The 25,801-nt window shown below is 47.4% G+C and overlaps 1 protein-coding gene and 2 pseudogenes across 2 annotated transcripts in view; all 3 read right to left on the bottom strand.

The window, feature by feature from the left end:
* Positions 1 to 484: 484 nt before the first annotated feature.
* On the bottom strand, positions 485 to 4,012 carry LOC144118547 (uncharacterized). Its single transcript, XM_077651460.1, has 2 exons — positions 2,945 to 4,012; positions 485 to 1,518 (listed from the first exon to the last, which is right to left on the bottom strand). The coding sequence occupies exons 1-2, from the start codon at positions 4,009 to 4,011 to the stop codon at positions 1,236 to 1,238; spliced, it is 1,350 nt and encodes a 449-aa protein (XP_077507586.1). The 5' UTR covers position 4,012; the 3' UTR covers positions 485 to 1,235.
* A 6,368-nt stretch (positions 4,013 to 10,380) lies between these two features.
* LOC144118546 (ubiquitin-conjugating enzyme E2 Z pseudogene) lies at positions 10,381 to 11,601 on the bottom strand (annotated as a pseudogene).
* A 1,891-nt stretch (positions 11,602 to 13,492) lies between these two features.
* Positions 13,493 to 25,801, bottom strand: part of LOC144121178 (neprilysin-1-like) — a 76,423-nt pseudogene continuing 64,114 nt past the window's right edge. Inside the window, exons 13-21 of the transcript XR_013312559.1 lie at positions 25,620 to 25,723; positions 24,807 to 24,868; positions 24,365 to 24,416; positions 22,663 to 22,730; positions 21,590 to 21,720; positions 20,734 to 20,799; positions 19,415 to 19,511; positions 17,597 to 17,670; positions 13,493 to 16,414 (exon numbers count right to left, since the gene is read on the bottom strand). The product of XR_013312559.1 is annotated as a neprilysin-1-like (transcript). The remainder of the gene's footprint in view (positions 16,415 to 17,596; positions 17,671 to 19,414; positions 19,512 to 20,733; positions 20,800 to 21,589; positions 21,721 to 22,662; positions 22,731 to 24,364; positions 24,417 to 24,806; positions 24,869 to 25,619; positions 25,724 to 25,801) is intronic.

Below are 25,801 nucleotides of genomic sequence, written 5' to 3'. Positions count from 1 at the left end.
CTTACGGCACGGTTCAGGTGTCCAACGATATATGAGACAGATACTGCGCCATTTCCATTCCACCAAAAACCAATTATTAATTATTATTATCACTTAAAAAAACTGCCAGATAAGCCAGAATCTTCTAGATTCTGGCTTATCTGCCCACAGCGCCGTGAGAATATGCAATGAGAAACGCAAAGGAGTTGTCTACTTCTAGATTCTGGCTTATCTGCCCACAGCGCCATGAGAATATGCAGTGAGAAACGCAAAAGAGTTGTCTACTTCCCTTAATGCGATGCCCTTTCACCGTTCCAGGGCTCAACACTTCAGTATACACACAGCGTGCATCCGTATTTGTGTGCAGTATACCATACTTTAATAGAAGTATACATAATGCAGGGCAGCCAAACTGTGCTGGGAGATACCAAAGCGCTGATTTGCTACTCAAGTGGACGGGGGTGACACATCACAAAACATGCACGCACACAGAAGCTGAAGGACACTCACACTATACCGCATGGTCACAAGTTGTAAAAAATGGTGCAGAGTCGCTTAAGTCAACAGTCCATCTCTGTCGACATCTCTGTCCACATCTATCACCAACATATTCTGTTGGAGTCTACAATACGGTTGAAAATGCGTGCATCTCTCAAGCAAGCGTCACTTCACGCATAAACGAGCTTCATGTGTTATTGGAGAACCGGCCTCATGTGTACACAAGGGTCCAGCATTTCCATTGTGTATTTGTAATTTACTACTATGCGGAAATTGCCCATCATTCCGCGACACAAGCACGACGGAAAGGTCACCTAAGCGTGGTCACCGATATCGCGAACACTGCTTGGTGACGCGTGGTGCCATGTCTTCGTCCATCATTCGCCTGTCATGCATTTCATTCTCGACAGGTCTGGAAGCGCTGCCTGGTAAACGGGATAACTCAATGAAAACGCATCTTCATATCATATTGGGGCTAAACACTAAACGGCTGACGAAGGTGGTCCGATGAAACTGCAATGTCAAAATGAAGCAGCCAAAGTTTGCTGCTGCCGTTAGCTAGCGAGCCATTAGAGGCCATTACCACACAAGACGTTTTGTTTTCAGCAACGGCCCCGAAGATCATGCAGAAGTTGTAGGGAGGAATAAAGAACCCGGGAAATTGAATAGAACGCGTAATAGCAGAGAAGAAAGATGAGAATCACACATATGAGGAAAAGAACAGAAGAAAAAGAAAGCGCGACTAGGTAGCAGCGGCATCAGGCGCACTTCCCCGGCGCCACCATAGGACTGTTTTTGGCGCTGCAGCCGAAAGCGGTGGAGAACTCTGGTACGTGGCGCAGCGGCACGTTACATCTGTCGGGCCGAGACGCGCTCGCAAGGGTGGCGCTGGCGTCGTTCAGGTGGTGGCCGAAGTCTTCGACGACGCCGCAGTGGCGCAGACAGAAGCCGACGAAAAATGCCTGCTCGTCCGAACGCACATGGGGCACCAGAGGCGTGGCACTGCTGCTTGAGCCCGAGAACTTCCACTCTTGCCAGGTCCTGCAGGTTGCGCACGGCGGTTGGCATTAGGAGGGTTTTAACATGTCGTTATCGCATACCACTACCGGCGGCCACAAGTAGCGCATGCGCAGATGGTCCTGGGGGTCAAGGTGCGGGGGCACCTGTTTATCGGGACAATGTGCGCATGCGCTCTTGGAACGGCATAAGGCAACGCTATAGGCTAAAATTCCAACTTCAAGGGTCTTACTTACAACGCGGGCCGCAGTGACAAACTTTTAACTCCTACGGGCTAGGTCACGTCTACACTTTCTCTTATACCTGGTCACCCATTGTCCGGCTTCCAGTGACCTTTCGTTTTTTTGTTCGATGATGTGAAGAGCTAAGCCTGCCGAGGAACAAAAGAAAAGACAGATAAAACATTCACTAGCATTGATGAATGTCTTATGCGTCTTTTCTGGTGAATACCTTAAGTGCCTTTTTCTTCTGTCCCTTGTCCAGTTTGGCGCGGACTTGTTCACATTCTGCAGCACCAACTAGCCCGGCGTCATGCTGTCCTGAACTGCATTTTTAAAGCGATAGAGTTAAGGCTCCCATTCTCCAGAAACTCTGGCGTCGGCATTATGAGCGAAACAACAGGTGGCGCTCCTGCAACCTAGGCCACCTGACTTTGTGACGTAATCACAACCAGCGCACCGGATTGTGAGCAAGCTGCCCACCGAGGCAGGTGGCTGTTAAATTAACTATTAGTCACGAGAGGTTGCTCTGGAAGAGAAGCCTGGGTCTCACAAGCCCGATCGGTGGCTGTGCTTAAAAAGGTTAGCTGCCGTGGCAGGGGCGCATCGCTTAACCTCTGCACCACTGCGCCAGTAGCAGTATGGAGACTCTCGGCGATTTATGAATGCAGAGTAGTCAATGAAAAATACCGCATATATGGGCATGTGGGCAGAACCTAGGAGAAGTGATACACAAAGAGGGCCCCAGGCCGATGGAGGAAGTCATTAACGCTATCGCGTCATACTCTTAAGGTAGAGCTTAAGTGTCCCTTCAAGTTTTTCTTAACAGTCAGCTGAAGAGGTGCGAAGCAGCGCAAAGGCCAGTCTACTCGTTCCCTGCACCTGTGCTCATTTTGTAGATCTATGTGGACGCCCACCGTCGTGAAACGGGTCAACGTCCCTTGTACAGCTGGCGCTATAATGAATGAGTTTTAATGTAAACTCATCTAACCAGTACAGATCTGGGCCCAGCCGGATGAAGGAGGAGCATACATGTATCTGTAACTTGCCGACGATAGCTTCGAATAATACATGGGCATTTTCAAGACCTCCATTGAGAGTAGGGCAACGAGAAAGTACTTACGGCCTAAAAGAACGCCTCAGCGAGTTTCATGCAGTAGGATAGTCCAGGACTAGCCTGCACGTTTTTTTTTTCTGTGGTTACCTGTTAAGGCAAGGCAATAAGGACTTACTTGTAGGCGATCCTGGCGCCAACGAGGCTGATGAGCAGGTCTAGCGTCGCCTTGACGCTGAGGAGGGTGTTCTCCGCTGGCATGTGCTCGTGGCGAAGACAGTCTAGTGCTTCCATGTAGACATCCTGGTCCGCCTTGGGGTAGGATAGTTTCGAAGTCACGCCAGACAGGCTCTCAGGTAGTGTGGCTCGGGCTAGGGCCTCGGCCACATACGTGCCGAGGTGTCCGAAGCTGAATGCCGAAGGCTTTGAGCCAACGCTGAAGGGCGGGAGGAGCAAGCCCGGAAGCACGCGCACAACGTCTTCGGAAGAGTCGTAGTTGACGCGTGGGTCGAGGCTCAAACTGTGGGCGTTTGCGGGCAGCATGTTGTGCGTCACGAGTGCCTTTGCCTGGAGCCGCGCTCGCACCCTTAGCGCGTGAAGCGCCCAGCCCGTGAAGTTACTGGCACCTGACTTTAGCGCGAAGAACTTCTCGTGGATGTCTTCGATGGTGTTGTAACCAGCATCTCGGCCACGGATGATGGCGGTGGTCGAGAGGGCCCTCTGCAGCTGCCCTTTGGTCCTGGGTCCCATCCTAGAGTAAGGCTCGACCAGCGAGAACTCGTCCAGCAGGGACAGGAACAGCCTGGGAGGAGCGGCGGAGCTATTCTGCAGTAGCCATTCCCGGAAAAACTGGTACTCGGACAAGCTAGGCAGCAACATCAGGGACAGCTGGGCGCAACGCATCATGCGGTGTCGGAACGCTGTTTCCGCAGACATATCGTAGACGTCGGCGATGGCGTAGGTGGACGTCATCATGAGGCTTTCGGCCACGGCAAAGCGAACAGTGTAAGAAAATGTGGCCTCTCCCAGCGAATCAAGGTACGCCGACAGGTATCGCAGTGCCAGGGAGTCTGTCGTGAAGACCTTGCTGTCAAGGTTAAAGTCGCGAATGGAAGCTCTTTTGACTGCCTTCACGAACAAGTGCGCTGGCATGCCGACTAGGAGCTCGTCAATGCGGTGAACCTGGACGAGCTCAGGCATCTTGTCATCCAAGCTATCCCTGACGGCGTCGAGTGCTCCGCGCATGGTGCTGATGATGGCCTTGGACACTTCGAACGCTGTTATCCAGTGGGATGCACGCGAGAGGTACTCGATGATGTTCTGCACTGTCCGTCTCTGGAGGGGCTCGCTGGGCTTTTCGATCTTCAGGCGGAGAAGGTTACGCTGCTGAGTAAACGTGTTGCGTGCCACGCCGGTGCCGAGAAAGACGGGGGTGCCTCGTTCCAGCGACAACGACATCAGGAAGCTGATTTTCGAGCCAGTAGTGTTTTTGAGAAGAATTTTCCTCCAGAGGTCGGCCAGTTCATCGTCGTTCCTCTTCAGCGGGCCTAGATGTTCCGTCTCCTGGTGGTACTCCATCATGCAAGTGCGGTACGCCAGGAGTGGATACTGTTCTACGCTGGGCGCCTTGTCTGGGGCGAAGTCCTTGATCATTTGGCGAAACGACCGCTTGATGCGCTTTGCAAAGGCGCTCATATAACTTGCGGAAGTCGGGTAGGCGGACTCGAAGTTGCCGCACACGAAATTGTAGAAGTCTTGGCAAGGATCGGCCTTCTCCTCCATTATGAGGAGGAGGTCAGTGGTAAGGTTAATGCATCTGGGTTCGTGGCAGGCGGCGAAGAGGTTCCGAATGTAAATGGGTGCGTAAATAACCACCACCGAGCTGGCTAGCACGGCCAGAGACACGAGCGCCATGGCGGTCGCTGTAAATATGTCTTCCAGCTGTGGGCGATTCACTATGCTGAAAGTATGGTCTAAAAGAGAGAAAAAAGAAAATCTTCTTCAAATTTAGTGTCTAAAGAGTAGGAAGCTGTTAATTTAGCGTGCGCAGTGCTACAACGTCAGGTGTTGCGACCAGATTCCCTCTCCCCCCTCCCCTCTCTTGACCGTCTGACGCATTAAATTCTCCGTCATCGCATAGAATGATCACGTAACTAGTGAGAACTCTAATAGGCCACACGGTCATGTTATCCAGCAACTGTCACGTTATCTGCTGTCAGGTCGCGTGATCCCGTGATTGCCGTTTGCTGGAAACGACGCTATCAAATAGCGAAATCCTATTTAAAATTGCCATCGGTCATATTGCAGATAGTTTACGCGATCGATACTCTGACACATAAACATGGATGACGCTGAATCTCGTGCCGCATTAAGTGAATGCTCTTTCAACCCTTCTTTATATATATACATGGGGCAAGGTTGACTGTGGTCACGGACAGCATCAAAATACGCCCAATTTTCGGTGAACAAAGGTGCCTGACACAAGCAGGCCTTTGACTGATCCCTCCAAAATTTGCGCTCAATTGGGAGGCACCTGCTGCTGGGGAACACTGTCAGGCCGACGCTTGCCTGTGGCCTCAGAGTAAGTGTGCTGTTTTCTTGTTGAAGCCGCTAAATTGTCTTTAGTGAATTCCTCCCTGCTGATTTTGAAAGTATAAACAAAACTTCAGCGCCAACTAATGGACATGACGATCAGTCTTACACCGTATTCAGTCTTTGCACCACTGAGGTGACGGAAGTGACTACCTAAAATTTATACAACTTATAAAACTAAACGGCCAGGACCGATCAGAATACTAACAAATATAGTTACACTGCGGAACAAACAAGCGTTCTGACTAGTCACAAATGTTCACTATATGTAGTGAATAATTAGTAGCGATGAAAATTGCAAACGATTACAGAATTCCGAAAATGGATTATACCATTTCCTTTCTAAATCACCACTGAGCATCAGAAATTAACTTTCAAGTTCACCCAAAATGGTTATTTGATAACCTTGATGTTGACTCGAAAATCGGCAAAATGGAACCTGAAATCGGGTTGGAAAATACACAGGCATTTTGTGTTCGCGCAACATGAAACAATTGTAGCCCCGAGAGTTAGACTTATAGCCACAAAATAAATAGCCTAGTGGTGAACAAGTGTAGCTTAAATATTTTATAGTTTAGTGGTCTGAGGGACACATCACATTATGAATATGCCAGGAAATGAAGAATAAAAATAGTTCGCTACGACAAATATTTTTCATGCTACTATAAAAAGTGCTTAGAAAGTTTCATCGATCGTAGACATAAGCAACGCATTATGCAGTATAAACAGCCTGGAAAAGGTCGATGAAAGGTGATGGACAAAGTAATAAATGACCAATGAGAATAGAGAAAATCATAGTAAGTAAAAATAAAAAGCTTCACAATAAGTTTATAATCTGACCAGCCAAATCTGTACTTTTCTGCGTCAGCTGCCATGCGAAATGCAGGGAGGCGCATGTTGGTATGATGCATGAAACATACCGCAGCACCAAACGGCGCTTATTACACTGTGGTGCTCTTGAGTCAGCTCGTGGCTCAGATTCATCGCAAAAATTTAGGCATTGAGCGGCATTGCGGGCTCAGCAACCTAGTGCCAAATCCGCTCAGTCACTGCGGCGCGTAGGTCTTGAAGAGCACACGCGAAATACTGCCGCTGAGGCTACTGCGTGCTTGTTCGCTTTAGGTGCACTGCAGCCGTGATAAGTTTGGAATCGTTGTATGCCTAACAACCGCGAGATCGCTTTGCACACTGATATCATGGAAAAGCACTTACAAGGCATAGAGGCCATTGTTGCGTGTGAGTCGCACAGACCTCAACGACTGCTTGGCTGACCTCCGCTCGGTAGGGAAAGCAGAACGCCGCGTGACACCTTCTTGGCTTCTTCCTCTTTTGCTTTCTTCGATCTCGAACATACAGAGCATCAAGGCAGAAACTAATTAGGGCACTTCAGCGCAACCTTCGCTTCGAAGTTATCATTTGTTTTGTAACCACGCCTTCGGTGCCACTAAACAAACTCGTCATATTTACACGTCAAACAGGTACAACAAAACCTGGAAGGATGACATTCAGGGCGAGAGTACTTGCGAATTTTTAGCGGGGCGAAACTGAAGGCCGAAACCACTTGTTCGTTCTTAATCAACTAATCAATTTATCTTGAGCTGTACTATAGATTAATCGTTTAATAACTCATATGTAACATTTTGTAGTTGAACAATCATTGAAATATAGGCACAGAATGTCACTTAAAAGGTTTGAAAAAAAAAACACATTTAAGCACGCGAGTGAAAGAAGCAGTTAGTGATTTACGGCTGTAGAGAAATGGTGTAAAAAGACGGAGATTCATTGCAAGGATTCATTGGCAGAGGAAGGCGGCATACAAAAGTTTCTGGAAAATCAATGCCCAAAAAACTTAAATGCTTATGAGTTTATCGCAGTCACTTTTAAACGCACAGTCTCATGAGCGAAAGACGAATATGACACTGAGAATTTAGATTTCCTCTCATAGTCGGTAAACCGACGCGCGCTGTTCGGTTTTCTAGAGTGACAAAAAAAAAAAAAAGCTCACGACCTCATGACATTTACCCTCGTTATTTTTGACACCCAAGAGAAGCTATCGAGACAGCTGAATCCATTGACAAGGGATTGCAGAAGCGGTTCTCGTCTCTACCACCTTTCCGACCAATGCCATCTATGCCAGTGACGCCAGTTAATTAAGAGACTGAAGTTAACCTATCAGAGCTTTCTTCAATTGTACTGCGGATGGCCAGTTGCTGTTCCTGGCCCCGACTGCGTTACTTTAAGAAAGCTCAAGATTCTTTTTGAGGAGTCTCCTGACTCCTTATTACGGCTTGTAAATAATTCCATCAAAAATGCTTGTATACCTTCACAGTGGAACCTCGCAAAGATAATCCCATTAGTTAAAATAATGGTGCAGGCTACGGTTTAGATACTGTTAGGTCCATTTCATTAAGATCAAAGGAGTAAAATTAACAGAAGGGGCTTTGCTCATTCGTTTTTCAGACTTCATGGACCGCAGAACTATTCTAAGTCCCTGCCAAATCGGTTTCCGGCCGCGATGTTAGATATGGAATGCGCATGCCGACCTTGAGAGACGAAGTCACCTTGATCGACGTCAACAGAATGTGAGAAAATTCGGCGCACATTCGGAAAACCGGCGCAGCGCGAAAGCAATCTAGCCAGCGCGCGGCGCCGTTAGAACAGTAGAGAAAGAAACCCAAAGAGCGCCTAACCTTATGTGTGTTGTTGCACTCTCCACTTGCTCGCCGGCGCGGCGCCAAAGGAAACATGTCTGCATGCGCCGTCGATTATTCTAGAAGGTTGCAGTAAATTCTACTCATCGCCAACGGAGACGGCGTAGCCTTGAGCGTGCTGAGTGATGCCCTTCCTCTTCTCTCGCGCGCCGGCGGCGGCGCATCGCAAGAAGGTGGCGGTGAGAAATTTTGATGATTATGATAGGAGAGGGAGGACGCGGCGCGTTCAACTGTCTCCTCTGTTGAGGGAATCACCGCTGTTGCGCCGCATCGCAAGAAGGAGCAGGGAGGTTCCGGGAGCCGGTCTCCGCGCCTGACCAATGGAGATGCGCGCCCGGAGCGAGAATGAGAAGGAAATTGTACGGTTCCCTGGCGCGAAGAACGAACAGACGCGGAGCGCACCTATAAACGAAGGGCATTGACTGCTGTCAGTCAGCCCGAGCCGCCGTTTAAGCTTCAGAGAAGCGCGTCGCTTGACTCCCGGGTCAACACCACTCGCCCAGCCACGGAGCAGCGAGGCAGCGTGCTTCAGCCTGCGGGACGGGGCTTCTCCGTAGTGATCCTCTGGTCGTCGGACTGTCGCAGTGCCCGGTGAACATGTCGCGTTTTGTTTGTTTGTCTCTGTCTTGTATTAGCGCACTTTAGGTGCAAGGCTTTTTGATTTATTGTAGCCTCTCTCGAGTGTTACTTTGTAGGAGTTGCATTGTACGAGTGGTTATGAAATCCTCTGCATCGTTTTCTTGCTGTATGAAGTTTGTTCTGTTTGTGAACCTTTGGTTCCCCCCATTTTCTAGCTCTGGGCATCGAACGACCACCCTCCTTGTCACTTGGTAAGTGGTTTCTGGCTGAGCTTGCCACGCTGAGTCGAGGGCATCTCCTCTGAGACCGAGACCGCTGCCCCCACACCCGGGGTGTCTGGGAGTGCACGCACAAGTGCGCGAAAGGGTGACACAGATGTATGCTGCGTTGATTAGGCAGGCATATCCAAAGGTTACGACAGTGCAGAGCATTCCGCCCTGGGTCACAAGTTACACCCTCTTCATTATTCAGCTCATTTAACTGCGTGGAAATTTGCACTCCTCCATAACAGAGAACGTTTTTGCATCCAAAATAGTGTACATTCCGAGTAGGTACAAGCAAAGGAGAAGTGTTCCAAAAGGAGCTGACCTCTCTCCTGTGCTATTTAATGTTCTACTGAGCCCCATTCTTATTCATACAAATGTTCGCACTTGCGTCTATGCGGACGACATTGCGTTTTTTGCTGCTGCGCCTGACATACACTCTGTGATCTCCTGCAATAGTAATGCGTACTCTCGAGAAATCGTTGAGTAACTTATGTCTCAAGTTAAACGTTAAAAAGAGCTCCGTACGTTTTCTCGATAGCGGATCCTGTAGTCGTCTCCTAGTTTGTATTTTTCTGCGCGTAGGGTCACTCAGTGATGCTTTGGAATAAAAACCACCTCTTTTTTTTAGCAATAAACCGTTGTTTGAAGTTAGCGCTGTGTTTGGGTGTCATATCTGTCCGTGACTTGATCGCGCTAAATGTTTCTTCACATCGATGTGAAGCACCCCCTTAGTATAAGGTCATTAGAAGGTCCCCCATTGATGTGCATTCTATGATTACAGTGTAAAACGCCAAGTACAGCAGGCACGTAGCCCCGAATTGAAGCTTCACGCCCTCCCTCTCTCAGCTCAACTTGTCGTGGTTTGCATGTGGAAACTCGCGCAAAACGTATGAGGTAGGTGCTAAGTTCAAGCACCGATACCAAAGACGTGTCTTCTGGCCTGTTACGGGATCGGCATGGAATAGGATTCGCTATAATACGATATCTGTGCTGTACATTCTTTTCTCGTTTTCTGTTGTGCTAGTTTGAATTGCATCGTTAGTTATGGCAGAGCAAGAAGCCAAGGAGTAAAAACAGTAGAGACAAAGCTTTGCAATGGAAGTCAGTGCTGTGTTCGTCCCTACTTCTTTCATTACTTCTCTCTGTGCGCTGACAACAGTATCTTGAGTCCCAATATGGGGACAATGACCTAGGCAAAATAGATTATGCGGTTGTTTAGGAAGGAACCATGTGCCAAATAGGACGCAGACGCCATCAGTTACCGACGCTAGACACAATACAAAGGTATGATCTCCACTGATGATTTCCTTGGGCATGAGGACGCTAAAGCAACAATCCGCTTGGTACACAACTGCAGCTTCCGGCAAACAGAGGCTCTAGATTATTTTACACGCCTCACAGAGTTGCTGGAAGGCAAATGATAGTACAAATAGGCTCGCATTACCATAAAGCACCTGTGTGCGTCATAGAAATTTTATTAATTATGCCGCGAAGACTTGCACAAACAATGTTCCAGAGACCCAAGAAAGCAGGCGTTTGCGTAGCAAAATATTATGTACGCAATCACTTCATTTGAGCGGCAGGTACTGCAGAAGCGTATACTACCCTTCCTGCCACCGTTAAATTTCGTGTGCAGATGGTGGTCGAAAAATTCTTGCCCATAACCAACTAGCGTAGTTAATGGCGCTTCATCTGGCGAAAACAAGCAGACCTCCGGTTATCAGGGGCTCTTCTAAAGGCCGGTAACTTGCTTGTTGTTTTCTTTGACGGCAGCTTCATTCATAACCTTCACCTTCTCACGCAAATCCAAGAGCCGCTGGAAGAGCGTTTTATACTGGTACGTGGCAATACCACCGTCTTGTCCATCGTTCATGCTCGAACCCGTCAGATGCAGCCGCTGTTTTACCACTCTTTCGTACTGGTCGTAAAACTGCGGGAAGTGCTTCAAAATTTCCTGCCTCAGAGGTTGCGGACAAAGCGCGGTTTCCTGAAGGCAGGAGTCGACCATGTCACACACAGCCACTCGGATGGTTTCGTGCTGGAGGACGTCGTTGTAGCATATCTTGTCGCTCAGCCAGGTTCCCACGGCCGGAAGCACTCCGAACGCCGAACCTTTCGCTATGGGATCTTTGGTAAGCAGGGACTTGAAGGACAACAGAAGGCTTCCGATGCATTGGGCTGCGCTCCACTGAGGCCCGTCCCAGGTTCCCAGGAGGCCAAGGCACACCTTGCCGTTCTCGTAGAGGTTAGGGCCGAAGCGCACACGACCTGCATCCGTAGTCATGAGGCGTGCACGCGGAGGACTGTTCGGGTAGTCTGACGGGCACTTGATCAGGAAATGGAAAAAGCCGCCTTCGTACGGGGTGCCGGAAGGTCCCAGGATGAGAGCGTGTACATTGGTGAGGTCGTTCTCCTCTGGTGCGACAAATATTCCCGGGGGCCTGTAGTCCTCTATCTCCCTGATGTCGTGCTTGACCCTTCGCACGCAGTCCGCACTCACTTGCTCGTGTTGGTACGAGAGGGGGTCCCAGAAATCTGGAGGCTGCGTGGCGGACTTGCTCCATCTGGGACTGGTGGCGACTCCTGCGTCCGGAACTGACATATCGTCAATTTTTCTGCTCGTGGGCACCGATCAATTTTAAGCCGAAGCGACTTTCCTGCTGGCCATTAAAATGATGCGATCTTCTTTCTCATTTCATTGTACACGGATATCTGCACGCCTGTGCGATACAGATCATGCTATAAACAGTATTCAAGATACGCGCTCACTTGAAGGGGATAACTTTGTACGTGCTGCATACGTGAAACGCTAGTGAAATTAATTATGCGCCTCATTTCGTTTCTTGAAATTAAATAGCGCTGCATATTTAGGCGAATACAGAGAAAGGACATGACAGGACGGGCGACATGACAGCACCCGTCCAGTGATGTCTTTCTGTGTATTCGTCTAAATATGTAACGCTGTTTAATCTCAAGAAAAGAAAAATGTATCACTAACTAGCCCCGCAACGTGTTTTATTAAGCGAGCCTTATTTCGTCCTCTGGGAAGTCGTAGGAATAATATGGGCCGAAGCTGTCGGATGCATTCTACTGAAGCAAGACCAGCAAGGTTCCAGATAGCGGATATATATCCGCTATCTAGAGCGTTGCTGGAAGCAATGCGAGATAGAGGCAATGCGCATTTTTCAACCTATTGTTTAGAGAGAAACTTACATGGTCAGCGAACATGACGCAGCTGGTCTACGCTAATTAATTTCGCTTCTTTCGACGTCAGACAACGTAATGGAAAGAAAAGAACTTCGATTTGTTGCTCGCGGAATTTATTGGCATTAAACGAATGAGAAGAGCGACAGTTGTGCATGTCGTCATGTCGCGCTGCTGGAACCGGTCGGAGCAGAAGCCCCAAACAACTATTAAAGGTGACAAGCTGATCTCGTGAAGTGCGTACGCCACGGACGGTTGCACCGTCCCCGCGATCCCTCGGAAGACGCGTACATTCGACGTTCGCGGATTTCAGAGGTGTTGTCACTGAAAAGCGGCTATTCGACAATTTCACTGGTTACAAACACCACCAGGTTGCTAATGTCTGTTGAGCAGGACAGGCCTTAACAATTCTACAATCCATCGATTTATTCCGCAAGCCAGGATGGAGACGTGCTGCTGTTTGGCGTACATGGGCACACCTTCAGTTGGCCTTTTTTTTGTTTGTTTAGCTTGTGCTTTGAATTCAGCCAGCAATATGCGCGCACTGTCGGCGCGGCGGGGACTCATCTCTATATGCAACCTGCCCAGATCTTCTTTGATTCGCGAGGAGGCATACTGAGACACTCTGAGAACCAACAATCAGAATGTAATGATGGTTTAGTTTATGGGGGTTTAACGTCCCAAAGCGACTAAGGCTATGAGAGATGCCGTAGTGAAGGACTCCGGAAATTTCGACCATCTGGGGTTCTTAACGTCCACTGACATCGCACACTACACGGGCCTCTAGAATTTCGCCTCTACCGAAATTCGACCACCACGGCCGGGATCGAACCCACGTCTTTCGAGCCAGCAGGCGAGCGCCATAACCACTCAGCCACCGCGGCGGCTTCAGAATGTAATGAAGTGGAGGCACCAAAGGTACAGTGTTTATCGGAAAACAATCGGGGTGAGACGCTGACGAAAATCAACAAGATGCAAAGAGAAGTGGCATCACATGCAAGGAAAGCAGCGGCACTCGGAAGAATGTAGCATGGCACAAAATGTCATGACATGACGGCCTCTATGGGAAAAGCGAAAAAAAAAGATGACATGAAAGGAAAGCACCGTGGCATGAACGAACAGCATGACATGACGGTACAAATCGGAAAACTGCTTTAGTGAGGCGCACATTAAAACAACACATTACATATAAGCAACACGGCATGAAGGAGCGACGTGGCACGGCGGTTTTAACGGAGAGTGACTGCATAACGTACAGAAAAAAAAGGATCATGACATGAAACCGACGGAGCAATGCACAAAGGAAAGTAGCATTACGTACCTTTGAAGAAAGTGACAAGAAATATCTTCCCTTTTCTGAGATTTTTTTTTGTTTGTGAAGACCACACATAAAACTCGAAAGGGTATCTATACATCCTTCCTGCATTTGCTAGGTATACTCTGCTGACTATCCGGCCATGAAATTGGGAGAAACGGGCTCAACATGAACAAGCGACATGAAGTGAGTCTGTATTACGCCGGCACCATCGTCATATGGGCATTTAACCTACTAACACGTTTTGGTTCTGTGCGCTCCTCCGACTGCTGGAAGTTGCGAGAGAAAAAAAAAAAAGTATGGTGCAAACTTTCTTGCGCAAGACGACGTTTCTTGTCGGAGTCGACTGGAAGCCTGCAGGTGAGAGAGTTAGGAAGATTCTAGTGATATTCAGCGGGATTTCAGTACGTTTTAATGACACAGCAAATACAACAAATTAAAGGAAGTTTGTCGGTTTCGTGGGATCCACTAAAACAAATGGTTCAATTAGTTGATGCATCCGGTTGGACTGAACGAGCGTTATGCAGGTCATTTCGAAACCATGGGCAAAGATGCACATTCTAGTGGGGCTAGGCAGCCGCCTTGCTACTGCGTTGCTTTTACCGACATGGAAGACCACAGATTACCTTTGCTCATACGAGTTGCTTCAAGCGATCACGGTGCGCTCAGACCCACACGAGATCCACCTGCATTTTCCAGAATGTAACCTTCACCAATCATAACGCTTCTTAGACCTTTGTTTGCTGCTTTCTGCGCGAGTGTTAGTCTGTAGATTGATGTCACATAAACACAAAACTGGTGTACAAGTTCTCAGACCGGTGAACTACCTTTTTTTATCACCCGCCACAACGGGTGACGCGGCTATTTTAATGTGCTTGTCATGAGCCAAATGCTAAACTTACAATGGGATGTAGATGAGGTCTCATCAGTGATGCTAGAAGGAACTGCTGGTTTCCTATTTTAACAGTTCGCAAAACGACGCGGGCAACGCACACTGGTCATTGGCGTCACTCCCACCCTCCGCTGGTAAAATGGATGCGTGGCTTTTGCCTTATAGCTAGTACAACGTGTCACTTCTGTACACACTTCATAAACATATCCAGCATCCCTCACAGCCCACGTGCATACCACCTCGGGACTTTAAATTCCACATTACACATAGCCCTCCGCCATTAGCCCCATACCGAAACGCTCGCGGAGTACCATGTATTTAGTGCCGTTTTTGAACCAGTCCCCGTGCTTTCACGTCGGTTCGATACAATGGCACCCCACTTTGAGTCTTCTGGACTCCTTCCTTCACTTATCCGACGCTTTGGTCGACACTGAGGACAATTCCGTCCAACTCTCGATATTAATAAAAATCGATTTTGTGGCTCTTTTTTGTCTACGCTGATATTTTTCCGGCAGTAAAAGACGCTTTTATTGTTGAGAAAATAACATTTTAAAGTTTTTCCTGCGACTTGATTCAAAGTGATGACGTTTACACCGAAAAAGACTTCGTGATCACTCTTCTGAAGTCCACTGTACCGATTCACACAGTTCACTTGCGAAGCTGGCCGGCGACAGCGCCACCTATATTTCATTTTTGTAGGTGCGAAAGCACTACTCAACACGGTTCCAACCAAGAATCCTGTGTGAAGCCTCGGTGTAACTCGGGTGAAGTTGGTTTAGTTCGGAGGAACGTCGCGCAAGCTGCACCCAATGGGAGGAAGCTAGGGTAAGTTCGGAGGAGCGTCGCGTCAGCTGTAGCCAATGGGTGACCTTGGCACCCTCAAGGTCCTCTGGTTTCGCACGTGTACTCAGTGCAACTGCGTTAAAACGCTGCCACTTATTTCTCTTCTTCTAGCTTAAAAAAGTTCCGTTCTCAGCGAAAATAGAGTCTTCGTGATTAGAATGCCGGAATCTACCGATACAGGCACACGTCAATTTGCCCTCAGTGTCCTGTCTCAACCCTTCTTTTGAGACAAACAGTTTTCAGTCCACCGAAAAGGCATCCTTTTTTTGTTCACTGCGTAGTACCTAGCTGCAGGGCTAAGCATTCATTAACAACAACTACCCACATTATTCGAGGAACAAAACGAGGCCCAACAAGAGTAATAAAATGTACGCCCCGTCACATCCGTGACCGCGGACGCCGGTCGACTCTCGTGCTGGCGCCAACATTGTCCTGTCTAACACCAACGACTTTCCTGCCTGTGCTGGAACAATCCTAAGACGAACTGAGAGCTACAGCCTCATTTGTCGACAGCCTAAATGCCACGTGACAACTGCGTGGCGCAAGGGGCGGCCATTAGGGCGCTGCTAAGAACAAGTGGTGTCACTGTGACTTATGGACTGGGCATACCCGCTAGCTCGACCCAGGGGGAAGTCGCAGCAAATTATAAGGCCCAGCGCAACAATCGAGATAGGCTCTGCTCTGAGCTACCTCAGCGCACGGAAAGTAACAAGCTTTGGTCCACGTTCATCTCACTACAAGTACATAAGAAGGATGTGGTGCATCGCTGGGCACTTTCGACGACGTTGTCCCGTCGGCCGCGCAAACAACACACAAAGCGGTGGCATCGGTTACTGTCAGTGTCACGTCACGACGAAAAGAGTGACGTCACCGCTCAACGGCCGCCAGAAGTCGGGAAGGGACGTCACTCGAAGGATGGAAAAGGACAAAGTCTCCACGCGGCGCACTCGGAGCGCCTTGGGGGCGCTCTGGGGGCGCTCTGAGGACGCTCTGGGGGTGCTCTGAGGGCGCTCTGGGGGTGCTCTGAGGGCGCTCTGGGGGTGCTCTGAGGGCGCTCTGAGGGCGCTCTGAGGGCGCTCTGAGAACACTTCCCTGGTGTGGGCATCTTGCTTTCTCGATCAGGTTGGAGAGAAGAGTATCTTCTTAGTCCCAGAGGGAACATTTCTTCTCGGGGTTCATGTAGCTCCCCAGCGGGCAACTGAAGGCCTTCGCGAATTCGTCGAAGTTCTGCAAGGCACCGTTGGACCTGCGATAACATGTCGTTGGTGGTAAACAAATGCAAACTCGAATCTGACTCAAACTTTAATTAAGACAGTTTGATTTAAAAATTTAATTTTCTACACACTGTGATTAGTAGGGACATCACTTAAGAGGTACAGTCATGTTTACGCGTTCCTTTCCTACGTAGAATACCCAGAAATTCTGGGCGAAAGCATTTTTGAGCGGGAAACATTTATGAACACAATATTTCCCCAAAATGTAAAATTTCACTATAACAATCAATATATCCGCAAATCACCCGACGGCAGACTTGTTTTTTTTTATTCACGTTTTTGCTGTCGTCAAAAGCGTTCCCCATTGGTTTTCTATGGCATTCTTAACTGTTCGATGCGAGCGATGGAAACGCTATTAAAGAAAGATTTTCCTACACAGCGGGAGAATGGGCCATTACCTTCAATATTTCCGTAACAGTGTCTTACAATTTTCCAATTTTCGAAGTTTTTTCCCAAGAAAGCTGGACTTGTGGCATTCGTAAAAAGCACGAACCTATTACGTTCGGTACAACCGCTGTGGAAAGCAGGACTCATGATTTGTTCCTAGACCTCTCCCCCCTTAATTTTGAAGACACAGCTGCAGAAAGAACACTTCGGGTTTGTTACGTTATTAAAAAAAACGGAGCAGACGTGGGCCCGCCCTTACAAAAATGGCCTATAGACAGTCTATAGACTTTTTGTAGACTCTATAGCCTTCCTATAGATATTTCCTTTTGTCTGTTCGTAGTCTATAGACTGTCTATAGACATAAGACCACTAAATGTGTATGGCCATAAATCGATAGATTCTCTATAGACTGTATATAGGATTTGTATTGCTTATAGACTTCCCTAGGGTTTGCCTACAGAGAGTCTATATATTTTATAGACAGAGGTCTATGGGCAGTCTATAGAGTGTCTAAAGAAAGTTTTATAAAAGCGGCTTAGCTGCGCCTTTGCCGTGAGTGGCTTCGCCACGTGTCCTTTCTAGGTTCCCCGGTGTGAACACAGCGGTTGAAATCGACTTTCCAAAATCTGCCACTTTCTCCATCTACTCTCTATTCATCTCCCCTTGCTCTGCATTTGGAAGGAAATTCTAGGCTTACGAGGCCGGCAGAGATTATTCTCCAAGAAGAAATATCCGCTGTAAAGCCTGTTACTTCACCGCATACTGACCTGTACTTGCCGGGACTGTGCGTCTCAGTCTGGTACTTCTTGTAGCCTTCGTCGCTCACGACTTCGCACCAGATCTGCTCTTGCCGCAGTGCGTTGAAGAATGGCGGAGCCATGCGAAGAGGAATCAAAGAAAAAGTGTACGTTGAACACTTCCCCCCTGAGGACCCCTCTCTTCCTCGAAGAACAATTACTCATTAGCATCCACCTGAGCGCAGCCAGGTGGCTACAGAGGACAGCTATACAGCTTGAACAAAAACTTCGTAGTGAAAGAAAAGTTCGGCCTGGTCTGGGGTTCGAACCCGAGACTACCGCTTCAACAGGGCAGTCTCTGTACCAATCGAGTTAACCGGGACGGCAAGCATGTGGTAGGGCGAAAGTGAATTTATCAATAACTCGAATAGGGAACGGTGTTGTGGTCTAGTGTTTAGGGGGATCCCCCAAGGTGGAGTAGGTTTGTAAAAAAGAGCAATTGCTCATTATCATTCACTCAAGCGCAGCCAGACGGCTAACAAGAAAAGCTCTACAGCTTCCACAGACACTTCATAGTGGAAGAAAAATTCGTCCTTGTCCAGGATTCGAACCCGGGACCACCGACTCACCGAGGCAGTCGGTCGTCCAACCAACTGAGTTAGCAGGGACGGCTAGCATATGGTAGGGAGAGAGCGAATCACGCGTTGCTTAACCGCGGTGCACCAGTGCCTCAGCAGGTGGTTTTTCAAACAAAGCCACAAGGGGGGGGGGGGGCTTGTGAGACCCAGGTTGCTCTTCCCGAGCAATGCGGAGAAGTAATAGCTCCCGCAGTCTCTATTTTGCACATAGGTGCTTGCTCTGGTCGGATTTACTTTCTTCGTCGGTCTCAGTTTTTCTGAGCCATTCTTGGTCCGCCAAGGGGGCGGGGAAAGCGGGGCGGTTGGCAGGTGGAGAGAGGGAAACCCTCTAAAGACCACCTGCCACCGTTGGCAGGTGTAGGTTTCACACAGACGCCTGCACCAGGTAGTTTACACCTTCATGGCCCTAAAAAAAAGCGTTCGTTTTGCTCGTGTAGCGCGTATTAGCCTTGTGATGCTGTGTGAGCGGGTTTACTACTTAAGGTTGGCCTCCTTGAAGACGCTTTTTTTTTTCCTCTTCCGAACATGCCCCTCTTTCCCGTTCCACCCAGCCCCAAGAAAAAGAAAAACGCTGTGAACATCAGCCGAACATCAAAAATATGACTACATTGCAAAAACGTTCAGACACGAAGTGAAAGACGTCTACGAGTATCATAATTTCTAGTCGGGGATACCGCATTTCTAGTGCATATTGAGACAGCTCATCGGCAGCTTTTTTCAGGGACTGCTCAGATTCTCTTGAGAGTGCACTGTCACACACACAGACACAAAAATGTGGCCAGTGTCTTTTAAAGCAGTCCGTATTTGCTCAACTGCGAAACAATCAAGATGTGCGAAACTGCAGAACAGCCGGCAAAGGAGAACAACTCTAACACCATATATATATATATATATATATATATATATATATATATATATATATATATATATATATATATATATATATATATACTTTTCATCCATTTTGGGAGTGCAAGGGTGGTATTTTCTTTACAGAACGTGTCCGTTTTACTTTGTCAAGCTTGGTCCATAACTCTACGCCCGCATAAACTTTTCGATGTACACAAGCGTGCTTAATTTTTTCCTTAGTAGCCTTTTAAAAAGGGGCGATGTATCGTTCGTTTTGGCCCTTGCATTGTCGAGTTTCCCAACAACCGAACCAACGTGACGGGATTGCTCCCACACGAACGTTTCCGACGCCTGCACAAACCTGGGCGTATTGAACAAAGAAAAACTTGTTCATTGGTCAGCCCCAGGCCAGGTAGTCGCGGCTCTTGCCCGTGCTTTGCGGCCCAGCTCTTGTACGCCTGCAAAGCAAAGGAAACAAAAGTAAATCAATTTAATAAACAATAAAGCATATAGCAGCAATCTTACTAGTAGCAACATTACTAGAGGCTTTTGTTGTTAAGTGATGTGCCCCTGTAGACAAAATAAAATTCCACCGAGGGCATCATGACTAGTCCTGCCACCGAGGTCCTGGTGCCGGCCAATCGGAGAAATTACTTCGCTGTTGAAGTAGTGGTATCAGCGTGCAACAATCTTTATTTTCTTATCCTTAATCTTTTTTCTTTTGTTCAGCGATAGAAAGCAAGATGATAGGTGTAAAGTTTAGAGACAGGAAAGAACGGAATGAATAAGAGAAAAAATGGGAATATCTAGAAGAATTAGTCACAAGCAGAGAATGTAATGCGAGGCAAGATAACCGCTGGTTCTTAAGGGTAACGGAGTGGATTCCAAGAGAGGGCAAGTGTAGCAGGAGGCGTCAGTGAGTCATGTTTTAAGATGAGAATAGAAAGTTCGCGGGAATAGGGCGGCCGCAATTGGCGCAGGGTTGGATTAATTAAACGGATATGGGAGATTACTTTGTCCTGTGGACAAAGGAATCTCCCAGTTAAGCTGATGATGATGAAGAAGGGATCGAAAGATTTTACACTGACATTAGTGTTTCAAAGTGGCTAGCATCCATCCAAAGAGACGCTGGACCATTTCCGGACTGTTCCGTCCCCGCGAAATTGCATATTTGTGCACTTGAGCGGACGAACGAATTGACGTGCAGACAAAAATGACTGGATGCGGGACAGTCAAGATGTGAACCGTATAATGCATTCCATGCATTGAGATACCTCTGGGGTGCATGCCTGAGAAACGCCCGCAACCGGAACAGTCGCAGTCACTGGTTCTTCCTGAAATCGAGTGCTTTCTCTTAGCGTGCTTCGCTTGCGTTTGTGTTTTTCCTTTGATCCAGTTTAGCATCTTGTAAATCTGACAATCGCCTCAAAAATTCTCGGTATGTTATTCTTATTATTTCGCGTGATAACGTGAATTTAGTCACAATTATGGAAACAGATTTGGGAAGGGGATCATGCTGTTAAACTTTCACCAGAAGAAGCTAAACGCTTGCATAATAAAAAGAGAGAAGGAAAATGATGCAGTAAGAGAAAGGAGGAGGTACGCAAGACACTCGCAACAAGAGGAGAAAAGAAGCACGTCAGTGTGCGCTCATCGCTGGAGCAAGTTATGGAGACTCACGTAGTATGCTTGCTTTACTGCCGTCGAGTCACAGATGTTCTCTTCCAACGTCATGTTGCCGTTCACCTGTTCAGAAGGGGGCAATGATCGAGGCGTTTCAAGACAGGCGCAAAAGCAGCAAACCCCACCAATAACTTAGCCGTTGTCGGCTACTGACAAACTAATTTATAGGTGGCCCCTAAAAACAGACCGGCGAACGGAGCTTAAATTGGCAAGAATTTATGACAAGGTCGTACAAGAGGGGAAGGTGAAAGCTGACGTTAATATGCTGCTGAACTGCCACTCAGCAGAAACCACTCGAAGAGTTGACAAGGTATAGTTATAAAGCCGCACCTGAGTCGTACTACTTTTAACAATCCTATGTTTTCTTTTTAAATGTGCCGCCTGGCTTTTTTTTTCTTGGGAACTGTTTCTGCATGCTTTACATTTGTTGTTGGTGCAGTAAACTGCGAATGCGAAGATACATTAAACTGTGTCTGTTTTGCTGCTTTCATCATGTTCAGGAATAAAGAATGCTTCACGAACACCTTGCCACACGTTTTAATGTGCTTATGAGAGGAGCCTAAAAGAAAGAAGAGAGGTGACGCATAGGTATACACGGAATCATGGCCACTGCATTCTTTGTTGTGTATCATCAATTTTCTTTTTCTTATTCATCTGCCGAGGTTTTGCCAAGACAGCGCCCAGCGATTCAGATTGAGCTACGATATCTATCTGCAGAGATTAACGCAGATAAACTTTTGGCAGTCATGGTCAGTGCGGAAGAGTAGCATGAAGCTCTCGCATTGTTTTAGGCCACAGAATACAGAATAAACATTTTGCCCCTGCACGAAGCTCGGTATAGCGAAATACTCACGTAGAGGCCGGAGTCCCAAAGGGGGAACTGCGAAAACTGGTCCACGAAGCAGCTCGCGCGTTGCCGCAGCTGCTCCAGCGCGTCGTCGGGCCACCAGTTGCTGAAGTTTCCGTGCTTGTCGAACTTCTTGCCTGCGTTGTTGCGAGGCAATCAGCTTTTTTTTTCCACACTTCAACCCCGCCGCATTATCAGAACTTTGAAGGCAACGCCTTCGCTCATCTGTGTGCGCCTTTTACGTTGGTTACACTGGGAATTTAAACCATCCATGTGCTGGGAATATGCCCCCTTAGGCCACAGTGGCACTCCTCATCAGCATCCTAGTACTGGGAGCTGCGAATTCTTCCTCGCAGAGGCTTATAAACACTAAATACGCAGTTTCAGACTTCTACACACAGATTTCGTCAGCCATTTCTTACTGATCTTTGCACACCCTCCAGGCAATTCATCGAAGAGGGAAACAGGATCAGCTGCTTTTTAAACATGTTTTATGTATCTGAAAGATGATAATTATACTGATGCATGGGCCACTTTGTTTGCTATGGGTGTACATGCGCCTCCGCCGATTGCAGAGGGTGCAGAATAATATTTATGCGCCTTCTGGAGCCTCTTTAAACAAAGTATTCTAGGAGAACATTGATAAGTTCCAAGAACATGTCATCGCGCTTTACGGCAATATTCCCCGCCCCTTGGTGTTGATGCTCTTGTCACTGCGGTTCCCTACTCATCGATGGAAGAACAGAGGCTAGTTTGAGGCAATGGTATGCAAGAAAAAAAATGCGCAAGGAAAATGGGTACCGTGCTTACGGCATCATGCTTGTTTGATACCACACAGGCTCATCATCTCGGGTTAAGAAGACTGACGTGAGCAGACCCAAAGTGAAGTCGCTTTACGGTACACGGTTTCACGAAGCCACCGTTGACCAGACAGCGACTATAACTATTCCTTACTACTCTGAGCCTGAGATATGGGCGTTTGAAAATGGCTAACTTTGCTCACGATAGCAGATTGGCACGAGGTCATGCAGAGCCTACAGGGAGGCATGCGAATAATGCCGAAAGCGAACCATGCTTACCAAAACCAGCAAAACCGTGAGTAATCTCGTGTCCGATGACGACGCCTATGGTGCCAAAGTTCAGGTACCTGTAATAACATGGCAGCAACACATGGACTAAATGCCCATCACTCAAAAAAAGAATTTAGTAAAGAGGGAATATACAACCTCCGACTCTGCTCTAGATCTCTACAGGAGTCGAGCTTTAAGCTTAATGTCTACGTCCACGACTGGGTGCTGGCCGATAAACGGTAAGTTGTGGACTTCTCCCATTGTTGTTCCGAAAATCGAAAATTTATTAATCAAGGATAAACAATAAATGCGCTTTCAGCTACTAATGACACATGGGTGCGCGCACGTCCGGAGAAAAAATAGCGGTGTGATTCGTGCCAGGCCTAGACTACCCAATTTCACGAATACATGCGTGCTGACCCGTGTTTTGTTGTTGTAAACAAAAAACTTTTTCTTTTAGAAAATGTACTTTTCTTTATGCGTGTGTTCTGTGTTGCCGTCCAGGACGGCGATTAACGGCATGTGATAGCTGAAGTACGACACATACTTCCTGCTGGTCTTTTGTTGTCAAATATCTTTCCTAGCGATTTCGATCGCGCCGTTGTCACCTTTCATGGTTGAAGATCTCGCCTGTCGCTTCCGAAGGCGATCGCGTTTTCGGCGATCGGCAGCGGCACTTGTGAAAGGTTCTGCCGATGTCGACGCAATAGGTTTAGGTCACAGCAGAACAGTTAACGAGTAAAATGTTCCGAGTGCAATGATTCTTTACTGCCTTTCGCCACGCTCTGGTACTTCGATATTTTATTATCTTGGTTTATATTTGCTTTGTTTATCATCTTAGCCACCCTGCTTGGACCTGCACAAGGTTTGCAATATTGAATAAATAAATAAAATAGTCGGTTATGTGACTGCTTTAACAATATTGAGCAAAAGCCGTCGAGAAAACATCTTCAAATCAGCCGCTCATTCCTCCCCCACCCCTCATTTCAGCTTGGCTTGACTTGACTTGGAGAAACTTTATCGATCTTCAAAGGCGTAAAACAATTGTTTTTTTATATACGCACCAGTTGGCGCCACCGGTGCCATTTATGAGAAAGCTCTATCGTCAATGCTGCAGACCACGCAGATTTCTAATTAATTGTGATCTCATTAAAAATGTACGTCATCTATACGTCGTATTGAAACAGAAATGCTGTCGTATGCCATCTCTGCGTCAAATTTCAGCGTGAATAAGCGAGCGGTTTGCCGCAGAGAAGCATTTTACGATGCGTGTTTAGCATTGCGACAGTAAGTAGGTGGACGGGTGGAAACCGGACGGACAGAATTTGCGGACAAAGAGTGGTGCAAATGTAGCCGTTAAATTGATTCCCACATTAAAACCAAGCCAGGTTAGCACCGATAATTAGAAGGTACTACCACTTTTTAGCTTAAACTCCCGCCACTTGCCATGCAGGCAGTAACGCTGGGACAGCTTGTACAGCTGACAAAAAGATGAAATCACTAAGCTTTATCGTTCACATTTGCTGACTAAGTTGAGACATGCAAAAGCTGCTGCTGCGAAATGAGTGAATGCGAAGAGCTACAAGTAAAAGCTGCAGCTGCGGGGTGAATGCATGTAAGAGCTGCAGTTGCGGAGAGGAGTGAATGAAAAGAGCTGCATGTAAGAGGCTGCAGTTGCGGGGAAATATGAATGCGAAGAATTTTCACTCACTGCGGTCTGTCGAGGATGAGCATGGGGGAACGCAAGATCCCAGCTGGGTAAACTGCGAGCATTTGGGACGAATATGAGTTAGTTATATACTTGTATAGGCCAGCCCACACCATGCACGCCGCAAATATTTTGTGATAACGTCAAAGCAATTCATCAACCTCGCTCGATGTAGAGTTGAACAGGAATACCGCATGAAACATTGATTCATGCAGAAAGTAAACGTAAAAACGCGACTTTGTCATAAGACTGCCGTGTTTGTTAAGTATATCGCTCTTATTGACACAAGTGGCTTTGGGGAATGCCACGCCATGTTAATTAAGCCGGTAGCACTATTTGATTTTCGGTATAGGCATACTTTACTATAGTGTCTTCGAACTCTGTGACCAAATGAAAAAGAACAAGAGGGGAAGGAGAAGAATAGGTGTATACCGATCATACTCACTAGCGTAGTTGCCTCGGATGTCATAGAACGCGTTTACGATCAGGGGATTTGTCGCCCACTCCCTGTTAGGAGAAAAAAGAAACAGTGCGAGAGAATGTAAAAAACTATCGCACACATTGTCACAGTAATGGCAGACTTTAGAGGGACACTGAGGAGAACTTGATTCACTTATTGCTCTCGGCAGTATATTATTTCTCTGGGTCTTTCTGGCAACGCTGTTGTTTGCCCAGCAGCAAAAGAGGCATCAATCGCTGAGGAAATTGAACTTCAAAACTTTCCAGCCACCTGATTCAAACTCGTGACGCCCACACCAAAAAAACTGTTTGCCACTGTTTTGAAGTGAATAGGGGTCAGCGCAGCCTCTGAGATCCGGGGAGGAAAATCGCTGTCGACGCATGCAGTTTACTTACGAAATGGGCCGCGGATGACGGCACCTGTGTTTCGCTTATTCGTCTTTTCTAGCTTATCAAAAGCTTCGTTTTCGGTTAGACTGGTCTGCTATTAGAAGGCGTGATACTCTAACCTAACCTAACCTAACCTAACCTAACCTAAACTTTCGTTTTCGGTTAGACTGGTCTGCTATTAGAAGGCGCGATACTCTAGCCTAACCTAACCTAACCTGACATTTCGTTTTCGGTTAGACTGGTCTGTTATTAGAAGGCGCGATACTCACCTAACCTAGCCAACTTCAATTTGTCACCAGAGTCCATTTCAACACTCACTATGCAACTTTGAAATTCTTTAGGAACATAAGCTGGAGGCATGTGGCAGTTCCGAATGATGCAGTGCGAACCATAACAAGCCTGAACTTACTTTTCTTTGTCGACAGGCTTCGTAATCTTGGAGAAGTCTCTGGCAAACTCAAAGCGTCGCACCTTGAGAATGTTCACGAGAAAGTGGTCGTCGTCTATTTCAAGCTGTAAATGAAAACAAAAGTCGGTTAACGCAACTTCGTGCTTTCGGATGTAAAATAAAGTTCGGCACTGCAACATAAA

The sequence above is a fragment of the Amblyomma americanum genome, chromosome 2 (genome assembly GCF_052857255.1).
Source record: "Amblyomma americanum isolate KBUSLIRL-KWMA chromosome 2, ASM5285725v1, whole genome shotgun sequence".
Taxonomy (NCBI): Eukaryota; Metazoa; Arthropoda; class Arachnida; order Ixodida; family Ixodidae; genus Amblyomma; species Amblyomma americanum.
The sequence above is the reverse complement of the archived record's forward strand: the minus strand, read 5'-3'. Positions and strand labels throughout refer to the sequence as shown.